The sequence below is a fragment of the Crotalus tigris genome, unplaced genomic scaffold (genome assembly GCF_016545835.1).
Source record: "Crotalus tigris isolate CLP2741 ecotype Arizona unplaced genomic scaffold, ASM1654583v1 scf7180000018330.590113, whole genome shotgun sequence".
Classification (NCBI taxonomy): domain Eukaryota; kingdom Metazoa; phylum Chordata; class Lepidosauria; order Squamata; family Viperidae; genus Crotalus; species Crotalus tigris.
In genome coordinates this window covers 292,924-307,584 of record NW_024096945.1, presented here as the reverse complement: position 1 = coordinate 307,584, position 14,661 = coordinate 292,924, and the positions used below count along the sequence as shown (strand labels likewise).

The window sequence follows — 14,661 nt, the reverse complement described above, 5'->3', positions numbered from 1 at the left end:
TGGTTGAATGGTTTGAGTCCCATGGTTAGAAGCCAGGAGACAGTGAGTTCTAGTTCTGCCTTAGCCATGCAAGCTGGTTGGATGACTTTGGGCCAATCGCCAGGAGACTGAGTGTTTTAGTCCCGCCTTAGGCATGAAAGGCGGCTGAGTGACTCAGAGTCCATTTTTCAGTCCAACTGAGCTCACGGTGTTGTTGTTTTGGGGAAAATAGGAGGAGAAAGGAATAGGGGATGTGTTTGTCGCCTTGAATTGCTTATAAAAAAACAAAATAATAAAGGTGGGATATACATAAATAAAATGGAAATGATTAAATTCAAAAGGGGGCACTCAAATTTATTCATTTCAAGAAAGGAGGAGAAAATGAAACAGTCATACATTGGCATAGGTCAGTGATGGCGAACCTTTTAGAGACTGAGTGCCCAAACTGCAACCCAAAACCCACTTATGCATCGTCAGGTGCCGGGTGGGTGTGGCCCATTGGTTGGGTGTGGCCCATTGGGTGGGTGTGGCCCATTGGGTGGGCGTGGCTGCTGTGGTAACAGCAGACTGGATGGGACTAAAAAGTTCAGTCAGTCAATTCCAACTTTGCAAGATCTTTTTTCCCCCGCGAGAAGTTGAAATTGACTGATTGATTGAACCTTTTTGTTTTGTACACGGCGGTGGAGGCCTAAAGCGAAAAAGTTTTATAAAACCCAGCTGAAGGCCTAGGACTGGGGCGACGGCACAGGTGCCCACCGAGAGGGCTCTGAGTGCCGCCTCTGGCACCCGTGCCATAGGTTCGCCACCACTGGCATAGGTAACAGATGTTATATATTCATAATTAGCAAACCTCACGTTATTTCCCTACCCTTTTACTGTTACTCTCTTCAAGAAAAAGTGATTGTGAGTGGTCCATGGGCTGCTCTGAGCTTGATTGTTTTCTTGCAGACGTTTCCTTATCAAACTAGGTAACATCATCAGTGCTAGGTGGATAAGGAAACATCTTCAAGAAGACGACTAAGCTCAGAGAGCACCAAGGACCCCTCATTTCAATCCTGAGCTACAAATATTCTCTAAGAATTATTGTCTTAATAAAAAAGCACATCAGTTACTGTGGCCATAGAACAGTGGTTCTCAACCTGTGGGTCTAATTCTATTGGCTTTCAAAAGCCAATAGGAATTGTCCAGGCTGTCTCTGCCCTGCCGAGCCTGCCAAAAGCCCCATTCTGCAAACGGTGCCGCACCAGTTGAGTAGTCCTCGACTTACGACCGGTTGAGTAGTCCTCGACTTATGACCGGTTGGGGGTCGCGGCATTAAAAAGGTTGAGAACCACTGCCATAGAAGTTTTGATAAACTTACTGAGACCCAAGCAATTCAAGGTTGTCTCAATTAGCACACATTCTTTCTATGTTTCGGTTTTGCTAACCCGCCCCCACTCCTCCAAGAATCTGTTTTCCTCACCCAACCACAGTGCAAGAATCCAGATTAAAGCTTCTGCAGCAGCTTCTGCTTCCACGGTCAAAAACTACTTTTATTCTTAGAGAGCTGCTTCTCATATTCAGTGGGAATTTGCCTCTCTATCATTTAATCAGGGGTCTCCAAGACATGTGGACTTCAACTCCCAGAATTCCTCAGCTGGCCATTCTGGCTGAGGAATTCTGGGAGTTGAAGTCCACAAGTCCTAAAGCTGTCAAAATAGATAAGTCAAAATAGATTTAAATCAGGGCTCTCCAACCATGACAAGTTTAGGACATGTGGACTTCAACTCCCAGAATTCCTCAGCCAGCCATTCTGGCTGAGGAATTCTGGGAGTTGAAGTCCACAAGTCTTAAAGTTGCCCAAGTTGGAGCCCCCTGATTTAAATCCAGTCTTTGATGCCCTGAACTCCAGAAGAAAAGCGAAGAGGTCTTGATCTTCTGGTTGAATGGCCTCGCAAGCTTTGTGTGGTTTATTCTCATCCTCACGTTTCGCTCGATTTTATTTTTGTTCCCTGTTGTGGCTCAGATCGAGGAGTCTGTCCGGAGCATGGTTATGCGCTATGGGAGCCGTCTGTGGAAACTTCGAGTCTTGCAAGCTGAGCTGAAGATTAACATTCAGCTCGCACCCAGCGGCAAGGCTATTCCGATCCGGCTGTTCTTGACCAACGAGTCTGGCTATTATCTGGACATAAGCCTATATAAAGAAGTGACGGACTCCAGAACTGCGCAAGTACGTCTCCCTCAGATGAATGCAGAATTATCATTGGAAAAATGTTTCTCTTTCAAGGATGGCCTCCTTACCTGTGGCTATCAGCTCCCGGTTCAATACAATAGTCCTCGACTCATTGATTTAGTGACTGTTTCAAACTACAACGGCACTGAACAAAGTGATTTATGATCATTTTTCATAACGACCGTGGCAGCCTCCCCCACGTTCGCACGCTCGGAATTCAGACGCTTGGCAACTGCTTCACATTTACGACGGTTGCAATGTTGCAATATCCCAGGGCCATGTGATCACCTCTTGCGCCTTTCTGGCGAACAAAGTCAAAGGGGAAGCCAGCTACGCTGAACGACCCGTGTTACTAACTTAACAACAGCAGCGGTTCACTTGACGGTTGCGGCAAGAGAGGTCGTAAAATGGGGCAAGACTCGCTTAACGACCGTCTTGCTTAGCAGTGGAAATTTGGGGCTCACTTGTGGTTTTAAGTTGAGATCTAACCATACAGGGATTATGCCTCAAGCTACAACCAGCCATTCGTTTAGTGGCTATTTGAAGGGACCTGAAAAAAGGGACTTATTTATTTATTAAATTTGTAGGCCGCCCACCTCTCTTTGGAAGCGAAGGCCTGGTGGGGGTCAGATGCCTGTCTGCTTTCTTTGACACTCACTAGCAATTGCCATAACCAAGGGGGAGGGGGCATTTGGGAGGGCAAGAGTGATGGAGGTGTGAAAGAACGCTGTGGGAATCGGGGGGGAGGGTTATGGACACTAACGGGAACTAGAGGTGCCAGATCCAGCCATCTTCCTTCCTTCAAGGACGCTGGCCCTGGGAAAGGAATTTACAATAGCGCCTGAGACTCCGGGATCTCAAAACATGGGAACTGAGCCTGATTGGACTATTTTCCCAGGGGGGAGGGTTTAGGACAGACATGTCAAACACAAGGCCCGGGGGCCGGATGCAGCCCACGAAGTGGTTTCATGTGGCCCGCGAAGCCATCCTGGAAACAGTGAGGGAACGGCCCCCGCTGCCTTGGCCCTGGCTCAGGCCGACCAGGAGCCAATGTACAATTTTGTGGTGGCCATCTATGCTGAAACGCATTCAGTCTTAGCTCCACAAGGCCGTCTGGAAACAGCGAGGAACCAGCCCCTGCCGCGTCAGCCCCGCCCCCTGGGTGCATGCTGGGGAGGAGTCACCCTTTGTGAGGAATGAAGAAATGGACCATGCCTTGGCGCTTGCCCCGGTCCCACCCCCTTCTACCAGAGACCCTCAGATGCGAACGATGTAGAGCTGGCCATGCCCACTCAGTAGGCCACACCCACTCCATCCATACCCACCCAGTAGGCCGCACCCACCCTGGCCACACCCACCCGGCCCCCCAAGGGCAGCCGCAATGCTGATGTGGCCCTCAATGAAATTGAGTTTGACACCCCTGGTTTAGGACATTGGGGATTGCTTTCAATATTTGATTTTCGTGTGGTTTTCCTTCAGAGTTTGCCTCGCTCAGGGTGTACTCAACGTCTCTAGTAAAACTACCTTTTCTTTAACACCTATGGAGTTGAGGGTCGTTCTTTCTGAGGGAGCAGGCTGGGGCCAGTTTGACAGGTGGCTTAAAAGATAATAAAAGTGTGAAAACGAGAGCTGGTCCTTACAGCATTCTCATGGATGTGACTGTCACAGCACTCACATGGCCGTGTGATGAATATTTGGGCTCTTGGCAACTGGCCTGTATTTACTAGGTTGCAGCATCCTGGGATCACGTGGTTTGCTATTTTATGACCTTCCCAGCTGGCTTCTGACAAAGTCAATGAGGGAAGCCAGATTTGCTTAATGTCTACATCAGGGGTCTTCAAACTTGGCCCTTTTATGACTTGTGGACTTCAACTCCCAGAATTCCTCGGCCAGTGTGCACACTGGCTGAGGAATTCTGGGAATTGAAGTCCACAAGTCATAAAAGGGCCAAGTTTGAAGACCCCTGGTCTATATGATTCACTTAGAAATTGCAGCAATTTACTTAACAACTCTGCCCCCCCAAAAAGGTCATATAATTGGGTGCAACTCACTTAGCAACCATATTACTTATCAATGGAAATTCTGGTCCCAGTCATGGTTGTAAGTTGAGGATTACCTATATTGACTCAAAAGTTCTTACTTGCTTTCTTGATCTGTTGGATTATAGTTTCCAGGATTCTCGGCTAATTGAAGGCTTAAAGCTTGTAGAAAATATTTCTGGACCTAGAGTGTAGCTGAATCCAGATTGAGGGATTAAAGAAAAAAAAATCACGATGTTCTGACTTAATCCTGGATGTACGTTCTCTTCTTTTTAGATTATGTTCCAGGCTTATGGCGATAAGCAAGGGCCCCTACATGGGATGCTGATCAATACTCCTTATGTGACGAAGGACTTACTCCAGTCGAAGAGATTCCAGGCCCAGTCCCTGGGGACGACCTACGTGTATGATATTCCTGAAATGTTTCGACAGGTAAAGACTATGGAAGATGTTTCTACTCTCCTGGTTTGGGTTGCGCTCGTGTTACTTGCCCCTGGCATATAAGCGTTGCTTGACCAAGATCTACAGGATGGTTTGGGATGCTACACACCCTCTTCACAACCTGTTTTCCTTGTTACCTTCTGGGAGGAGGGGGCTTTGTGGTATCCAAAGCAGAACATCCAGAATCAGTCTCAGTTTTGTTCCATACAGTATCAATCTTGTGAACTCTCAAGCTTCCTCTTTCCACTATGTATTCAAGATGGGGAGTGATTAATATTCATATGTATTTATATGTAAAGGTGTAAGTGTATACCTATGTATGTATAGGGCAGTGAAGGCAAACCTTTTAGAGAGTTCAATCAATCAGTTCCAACTTTGCGAGATCTTTTTTTTTCCCATGAGAAGTTGAAATTGATTGATTGATTGAACCTCTTTTTTTTGCACACGACGGCGGAGGCCTAAAGTGGAAAAGTTTTATAAAACCCAGCTGAAGGCCTAGGGCTGGGGCGACGGTGCGCGTGCTCACAGAGAGGGCTCTGCGTGCCACTTTTGGCACGCGTGCCATAGGTTCGCCACCACGGGTACAGGGCATGTCTATATATGTGTTATGTATGTGTACACTTTGGAGAGCAGGCAACAGAATTTCATTTTTAATGTGTGCCAGGGTGCCCACAGTAAAAAAATGACAATAAAGATTATCCTGTCTGTCTGTCTGTCTATCTATCTATCTTATTTGTCCTACCTAGCAGTTGAAAGAATTTAAATGCAAGTAGATAAATAGGTACCACTCTGGTGGGAAGATAATAGTGTTCATTTAGTCCTGCCAGCCACATGACCACGGAGAAGTTTCTTCGGACAAAGCTGGTTCCCTCAGCTAGGAAATGGAGATGACCAGCCCACCCCCAGATTTGGACACAACTGGACACGGGAAACCTTTCACTTCTTTAGTTTTAAACTCGGGAGAAATGGAGAAGAGTTAATTCACTAGCCTATCTCCAATAATGATCTATCACGGTGGTTCTCAACCTTTCCTTCACCACGGACCCCCCCCCCCACCTTTAAATACCTTTTGTGGCCACGGACCATGGCCATGGAACCCCAAGATTTAATTCGAGGTTTAAATCATAATATGTTTTCAAGCCTTCGCGGACCCCCTGTGATGACATTCCCCCTCCCCCTCAGGAGTCTGCAGACCACAGATTTGAGAATGATTGCTCTATCCCAGGGGTTCTCAACCTGTGGGTCGGGACCCCATTTGGGGTCGAACGACCATTTCACGGGGGTCGCCAAACAACACAGTCCGCCATTTTCCCCCCCCTTTTCCTTAGCTGTGCTACTCCCTTTTATTCTATTGGCTTTTGAAAGCCCGTAGAATAGACTCTCTTGAATAGAGTCTAATTGTATTGGCTTTCAAAAGCCAATAGGAATTGTCCAGGCTGTCTCTGCCCTGCTGAGCCTGCCAAAAGTCCCAGTCTGCAAACGGTGCTGCGCCAGTTGAGTAGTCCTCGACTTACAACCGGTTGAATAGTCCTCGACTTACGACTGGTTGGGGGTCGCAGCATTAAAAAGGTTGAGAACCACTGCTCTATCCCAAGGGTAGGCAACCATGGCTCTTTTATGACTCGACTTCAACTCCCAGAATTCCTGAGCCAACATGGCTCAGCATGGAAACCTCTCTCTTTCCCCTCAGCATGGCTGGCTCAGGAATTCTGGGAGTTGAAGTCCACGAGTCATCGAAGAGCCAAGGTTGCCTACCCCTGCAAGTCCATCCGATATATTTAGAACCTGAATATGGGTGGCCAATAAATTTTACAAACATTTACAAATAAGGAGTACATTTCTCCCCCCTCTCCCCAAATGTGCAAGGTCAGAATAAAGAAGTAGGTTCTATTTTGTTGGATTCTACTGAATTAAAATGGCATTAAATCGTTAAATGCATTCAGAATTACTTCTGCCGTCATTATTATTTTTTCAGTCCCATTACAAAATACAACTTAGCAGCAGGTTTTGGAGGGAGAGGTTACCCGTGGCCCGAAGCCATTAATTTATGCTTTCTACTTTAATCTAAGTTGACTGAGAACAAGCCATGATATGAAACCCACATTTGATTTTGTCTCAAGTTCAGGCTGCAGAATCTTAGCTTCTTGTTACATTTCAACCAAGCCCCCAAGATCAGCGGGATTAGAAAAAACAATGAAAAGGCTAAAAAATAAGCAAAACTTTCCCCCCCCCCTTTGATTCCTACAGGCTCTGATCAAATTATGGGACTTTATGAAGGAGTTTGCGATTCTCCCTGTTCCTCCTCTGCCTTCTGACTTGCTGACGTATACAGAGCTGGTCCTGGATGATCAAGGCCAGTTGGTACAGATGAATAGGCTTCCTGGAGGGAATGAGGCAAGTCTACCTGTTTGGTTTATTACCTGCTTTTTATACAGAAATCTCACTCTCTCCTGTCCTCTCCTTCCCTCTCTCTCCTTCCTCCCCCTCTCTCTGTCTCCCTCTCTCTTTCTCCTTTCCTCTCTCCTTCTCTTTCCCTCTTTCCCTCCTTCTCTCTCCACCTCTCTCTACTTCTTCCCTCTCTCTCCCTCTCCCTCTCCCTTTCTTCCATTCTCTCCCTCCCTTTCTCCCTTCCTCTTTCTCTCCTCCATCCTCCCACCCTCCCTCTCCTCCCTCCTCCCTCTCTTTCTCTCTCTCTCTCCCTTTCTCTCTCCCTCCCTCTTTCTCCTTTCCTTCTCCCTTCCTCTCTCTTTCCCTCCCTCCCTCTCTCCTCCATCCTCCCATCCTCCCTCTCCTCCCTCCTCCCTGTTTCTCTCTCTCCCTTTCTCTCCCTCCCTCTCTTTCTCCTTTCCTTCTTCTCCCTTCCTCTCTCTTTCCCTACCTCCCTCCATTTCTCCCTTCCTTTCTCTCCTCCCTCCTCCCACCCTCCCTCTCCTCCTTCCTCCCTCTCTTTCTCTCTCTCTCTCTCTCTCTCCCTCCCTCTCTTTCTCCTTTCCTTCTTCTCCCTTCCTCTCTCTTTCCCTCCCTCCCTCCGTTTCTCCCTTCCTTTCTCTCCTCCATCCTCCCACCCTCCCTCTCCTCCCTCCTCCCTCTCTTTCTCTCTCTCTCTCCCTCTCTTTCTCCTTTCCTTCTTCTCCCTTCCTCTCTCTTTCCCTCCCTCCCTCCGTTTCTCCCTTCCTTTCTCTCCTCCCTCCTCCCACCCTCCCTCTCCTCCCTCCTCCCTCTCTTTCTCTCTCTCTCTCCCTTTCTCTCTCCCTCCCTCTCTTTCTCCTTTCCTTCTTCTCCTTTCCTCTTTCTTTCCCTCCCTCCCTTTCTCCCTTCCTCTTTCTCTCCTCCATCCTCCCACCCTCCCTCTCCTCCTTCCTCCCTCTCTTTCTTTCTCTCTCTCCCTTTCTCCCTCTCTCTTTTTCTCATTTCCTTCTTCTCCCTTCCTCTCTCTCTTTCCCTCCCTCCCTCCCTTTTTTGCTCCCTCACTAACTCTTTCTCCCTTCCTCCTTTCTCTCTCTCTCTCTCTCTCTCTCTCTCTCTCCCTCCCTCCCTCTTTCTCCCTCTCTCTTACTTCTTCCCTCCCTGTCTTAACAACTGTTTTGTTTTGCTGACAAGTTCAAAGCATGGTTGGGATTTTTTAAAAAAAGCAACAAAGTACTTGGCATCTCAAAATTGTTTTTTTTTTTTAAAAAAAAATCCAAATATTGAATCTTCTGTTTGTCCTTCTAATATCAAAGATACGAAGCCCTGTGAAATCATTGGTGCTGTCTGAGCATCATTGTTTGCTTGCAGACCTTTCACTACCCAAATAAGTAGAACCATCAATGTTAGTGAGTGTGGGGGTTTAGTGCCTGTTTATATATAGCAGCTTGCCCTGCCAGTGTTGGTAGGGTCTGCTTTTCTTCTTATCATTGCTTAATGAGGGTATTGTTCTCTGTTTGATTGTTTGCTTGGTCTCATGTGCACTCATGATGTTACCTAGTTGGGTAACGAAACGTCTGCAAGAAAACCACCAAGGTCAGAGAGCACCAAGGACCCCCTCCTCTCAACCCTGATCTACAAATATTCTCTTATATTGGAATATTAAGCCATATTCTGGTGCCGACTATCACTTGTCTTCATATCTGTGTGAACCCTGGAATGGGCGTTGAGAGACCCAGTTTATTCTTTGTTTTCACTCTGTACTGGGCTTACGGATAAGATATGAGAATAGGGCTAAGTTTAGATCACCGTTTTCACAAACTTGGCAACTTTAGGATGTGTGGACTTATCTCCAAGAATTCCCCCAGCGAGCATGTTATTGTGGTTGGTCACACAATCAGATATTTAGACTGGATTTGGCTTTTTTGTTCACCTATCAAGTTCTTCCCAAGGATAGGCAGATTTGATGGTGTTTGATGGTGTTAAAATTAAAAGTGCTTTTTTCTGCATGTGGTTAGAATGGAGGATTGCAGGCTAACTTTGCTCACTGCCAGGAGTTCGATCCTGACCGGCTCAGCCTTCCATCCTTCCGAGGTCGGTAAAATGAGGACCCAGATTGTTGGAGACAATATACTGACATTATAAACTGCTTATAGAGGGCTGTAAAGCACTATTAAGGGGTATATAAGCCTAAGTGCTGCTGGAATTGGGTCTGTCTAGTTTAACGAAGAGAAGGACCAGGGGGGACATGATAGCAGTGTTCCAATATCTCAGGGGCTGCCCCAAAGAAGAGAGAGTCAAGCTATTCTCCAAGCGGCTGAAGGCAGGACAAGAAGCAACAGATGGAAACTCATCAAGGAGAGAAGCAACCTAGAACTAAGGAGAAACTTCCTGACAGTGAGAACAATTAATCAGTGGAACAACCTGCCTCCAGAAGCGGTGAATGCTCCAACACTGGACGTTTTTAAGAAGAGACTGGACGGCCATTTGTCCGAAATGGTGTAGGGTTTCCTGCCTGAGCAGGGGGTTGGACCAGATGACCTCCAAAGACCCTTCCAACTTTTTATTATTATCGATCATCGCACAGTCAGCCAGATGTTCAGACTGGATTTGGCATTTTGTCTATCTATCGAGTCCTTACCCAGGACCTGGGATAGGCAGATGTGGATGTTTGATGGTATTACAGGTATCGTCGCAGGATGGAAGCAGTTCCTAGTAAGGCCGCCTTTTGCAATTGACTAATAGCGAATTTGTCAATGCCAATGGTGTTCAAGTGGTGCTCCAGTTGTTTTGGGATTGCACCCAAGGAGCCTATGACTATTGGTACTACCCTTGCTTGCTTTTGCCACAGTCTTTCTATTTCTATTTGTAGGTCTTTGTATTTTGTTATCTTCTCCAGTTCTTTCTCTTCTATTCTGCTATCTCCAGGCACTGCCACGTCCACTATCCAGACTTTTTTGTCTTTCTTATCGACAATTGTTAAGTCTGGGGTGTTATGTTGCAGGTGCTTGTCTGTTTGAATTCTGAAGTCCCAGAGCAGTTTAATTTTATCATTTTCTATGACTTTCTCTATTTTATGATCCCACCAGTTTTTGCTTACAGGCAAATGATATTTTTTGCAGATCTTCCAATGCACCATTGTTGCTACTTTATTATTATTATTATTATTACTACTATTACTATTACTACTACTACTACTTATTATTATTATTATTATTATTATTATTGATCATCGCATAGTCAGCCAGATGTTCAGACTGGATTTGGCATTTTGTCTACCTATCGAGTCCTTACCCAGGACCTGGGATAGGCAGATGTGGATGTTTGATGGTATTACAGATATCGTCACAGGATGGAAGCAGTTCCTAATAAGGCCGCCTTTTGCAATTGACTAATAGCGAATTTGTCAATGCCAATTGTGTTCAAGTGGTGCTCCAGTTGTTTTGGGATTACACCCAAGGAGCCTATGACTATTGGTACTACCCTTGCTTGCTTTTGCACAGTCTTTCTATTTCTATTTGTAGGTCTTTGTATTTTGTCTTCTCCAGTTCTTTCTCTTCTATTCTGCTATCTCCAGGCACTGCCACGTCTATTATTATTATTATTATTACTGTTGCTATTCTTTGATGGTGTTACTATAGCCATCCACTCCAAAAGACTCTGGGGGGGGGCTTACAACATCAAAATACATAATTATAGCTTAGATATACTTTTGCTATGGATTGTCAGGCACTAAAAGATCATGTCCACAGATGATGATCCAGTCAAACTGACTTATTGCTAAACAGCTTATGTACAGGAATCTTCTCAATTAACAGTTAGCACCTATTAAGAATTAGATAAGAGTCCACAGAATTCAAGGGAGATGAATGTCCTTTGGTGACATTCAGAATACCCATAGTCCTAGTAATAGTAATAGTAGTAAAGTTGGAAGGGACCTTGGAGGTCATCTAGTCCAACCCCCTGCTCAGGCAGGAAACCCTACACCATTTCGGACAAATGGCTGTCCAGTCTCTTCTTAAAAACTTCCAGTGTTGGAGCATTTACTGCTTCTGGAGGCAAGCTGTTCCACTGATTAATTGTTCTCACTGTCACGAAGTTTCTCCTTAGTTCTAGGTTGCTTCTCTCCTTGATTAGTTTCCACCCGTTGCTTCTTGTCCTGCCTTCAGGTGCTTTGGAAAATAGCTTAATTCCCTCTTCTTTATGGCAGCCCCTGAGATATTGGAATACTGCTATCATGTCCCCCCTTGTCCTTCTCTTCGTTAAACTAGACATACCCACTTCTAGCAACCGTTCCTTATATGTTTTAGCCTCCAGTCCCCTAATCAACTTTGTTGCTCTTCTCTGTACTCTTTCTAGAGTCTCAACATCTTTTTTACATCGTGGTGACCAAAACTGGATGCAGTATTCCAAGTGTGGCCTTACCAAGGCATTGTAGAGTGGTATTAATACTTCACGTGATTTTGATTCTATCCCTCTGTTAATGCAGCCTAGCACTGTGTTGGCCTTTTTGGCAGCTGCCGCACACTGCTGGCTCATAGTAATGGAGCTCACCTGTGGCTACATAGGGATTCTAGGCTGATTCTTCTTTTAACTCTGTCCCCAGGTTCTCCCACTGTTTCCCCTACAGAACTGTTATCATATGGGGTTTTTTAATATTGTTTTTATACCTAGCTTTTTTTGGTATTGCTTTTATTTTTTTATATTATTTTCCTGGAATTGTACTAAAAAAAATATGTTTCATATTATGCTTGGTGTGATCTAACACCCTTGTTTGGATTACTGGACTTTGTGTATGTGAAATAGATTGAATTTATTTTATTTATTTATTTATTTATGAGACTTATATACCGCTTTAAGTGCAAGCACTCTCTAAGCGGTGTACACCAGTAAGCAATGTATATATATATATATTTACATTGCCCCCAACAATCTGGGTCCTCATTTTACCTACCCGGAAGGATGGAAGGCTGAGTCAACCTTGAGCCGGTGAGATTTGAACCGCTGACCTGCTGAACACAGTCAGCTAAAGTGGCCTGCAGTACTGCACCCTAACTGCTGCGCCACCTCGGCTCTTAATTTACTTGAAATAACAGTATAAATATTTGCTACGATTACATTGTGTTGGTTGATTGGATGATTTGCGTAAATAATAGTTTTACTGAAATACTTTGTGGAGGAAGAGTGGGGAGAGGTTATGCAGGTCGTTCTTGACTTATGACATTAATGAGCCTGCAATTATGGTTAAATATCATCCTGGTCATTAGTAATAGCAATAGCACTTGGACTTATATACCGCTTCACAGTGCTTTACAGCCCTCTCTAAGCAGTTTACAGAGTCATCCTATTTGCCCCCAACAATCTGGGTCTTCATTTTACCGACCTCGGAAGGCTGGAAGGCTGAGTCAACCTTGAGCCGATGAAGATTCGAACTGCTGAACAGCTGGCAGTCAGCAATCAGCAGAAGTAGATGCAGTTACTGCATTCTAACCACTGCGCCAATTTTTCCAATTTAGCACTTTCTGGGTAGGGTGAGTTTCTGTTCTTATAATCCTCAATTAGCCAGGATGATCTTAACTCTGAGACTGAAAGAGGACAGCAAGTCTGCAGAGAAAATGTTCTTCTGTCATTAAAGGGACTCGGGAAGTCCTTCCTTTGGAGGACATTCAGAAGACCCATTGTCCTCTACATATGACCATTCAATTAGGGATCATTTGAAGTAATGGAGGTGCTGAAAAAAGGGGACTTATAACTAGTTCTCGCGTTTATGACCGTCACAATATCCGCACTGTCACACAAACGTAATTCAGGCACTTGGCATTCTTGATGGTTGCAGCATCCTGCAGTCTTGTGATTGCCTTTTGTGACCTTCCAGACAATGAGGAAGCCAGCAGAGTACATCACAATCATGCCTCGCGTGGTCCTCGTTTAATGACCACAGTGATTTAATTTAACAACCATGGCAAACAAGGTTTAAAATCGGGCGTGGTCACATGATTCCTTACATAACAAGCGCCCCATTCAACTATGAATTCTCCAATCTCTATTGTGATCATAAGTCGAGGACTACCTTCATTGTTCCACCTCATTTTGCATTATAGGGATAGTGGCAGTGTGCACTTCACCTCCTTTAATGTTTTTTAAAAGACATCTGGAAGAGATCTTTGTCCCAATCAAAATAGACCTGCTTTAAAGTTGCAATAAAGGAGAATATTTGTAGAATAGAATAGAATAGAATAGAATAGAAATATAGAATAGAATAGAATAGAATAGAATAGAATAGAATAGAATAGAATAGAATAGAATAGAATAGAATAGAATAGAATAGAATACTGTCCAGTCTCTTCTAAAAAACCTCCAGTGATGGAGGATCCACGATTTCTGGAGGCAAGCTGTTCCACTGCTTAACTGTCCTCACTGTCAGGAAGTTTTTCCTTAATTCCAGGTTGCTTCTCTCCTTGACCAGTTTCCAACCATTGTTTCTTGTCCTGCCCTCTGGTGCTTTGGTGAATAGTTTGCCCCCCTCTTCTTTGTGGCAGCCCCTCAAATACTGGAATATTGCTATTGTGTCACCCCTGTTTCTTATTTCCTTTAGATTAGGTTGAATGAGGGGTCCTTGGTGTTCTCTGATCTTGCTGGTTTTCTTGCAGATGTTTCATTACCAAACTAGATAACATCAACCGTGGTGACGGATGATGTTCCTAGTTTGGGCAATGAAACATCTTGCAAGATCCGAGAGCACTGAGGAACCTTCAATTTTAAATTCCGATATTTGCTTTTAGTCACCTCTTATTCCGGGCAGGATGTCGAACTGAACTGCTCTGTCCAGACAGAGATAGAGATTTTTAAGGTAATGGAAAATTGGAGGACCGGAAGATTTTTAAGAGACGTCCTCTAAGCAGCTGGACAGCGAAACCCTCGATAACGTTACCGTTTCTCCTTGCACAGTGAGAGCGCGTTCAAGTGCAGCAGGCGGGTTTCTCTTTGCTGGTCTTTGTCTGCCTCTATTTCTCTACCCCCCCCCTCCCAAATCCACTTCTTAGCTCTCATTTCACATTTGGAGTGGTTGGAGACCAGGGGAGTAGGGAAATTCCCAAGGGACTGAGCTGTGTTTGGGCTGAAATTACTAGCGCGAAGCTCGCTTGGCATGAACACTGAGTGTTTATTCTGCCAGTATGAATACAAATAGTCTTATTATATGGGACCCTGTACCCGAAGACCCAGCCATTCACGCTCGCCGGCTCACTCTTTCACAAGCATGCACATTTCTTTTAACCCTTTCTGTCCACCTCGGAGGGAAACCGGCGGTCTCGGCGTCGCCCACATTTGTGGAGTTGAGCACATTTTTTTTTTTAATCTGTGTGGGTGCCTATAAATAGCAAACTCATTTTCTTGATGGGGAACCTTAAGTAGCCCGCATGGCACCATCCTGTGTGCACACCAGAGAGGCATCCACATGTTCTGGGTTTTGTGGGAAAACAAAACATCAGTCAATCAGAATAGAGCTGGAAGAGACCTTGGAGGTCATCTAGTCCAACCGCCTGCTCAAACAGGAATCCCTATATCATTTCAGACAAATGGCTG

The 14,661-nt window shown here is 45.1% G+C and overlaps 1 protein-coding gene across 5 annotated transcripts in view; it reads left to right on the top strand.

The window, feature by feature from the left end:
* ACACA (acetyl-CoA carboxylase alpha) overlaps positions 1-14,661 on the top strand; it is a 268,972-nt gene that overhangs the window by 158,591 nt on the left and 95,720 nt on the right. For all 5 annotated transcript variants that reach the window (XM_039350417.1, XM_039350415.1, XM_039350416.1 and 2 more), the window contains 3 exons: positions 1,985-2,188; positions 4,507-4,662; positions 6,919-7,065. In XM_039350417.1, coding sequence (XP_039206351.1) covers positions 1,985-2,188; positions 4,507-4,662; positions 6,919-7,065 — 507 coding nt within the window. The remainder of the gene's footprint in view (positions 1-1,984; positions 2,189-4,506; positions 4,663-6,918; positions 7,066-14,661) is intronic.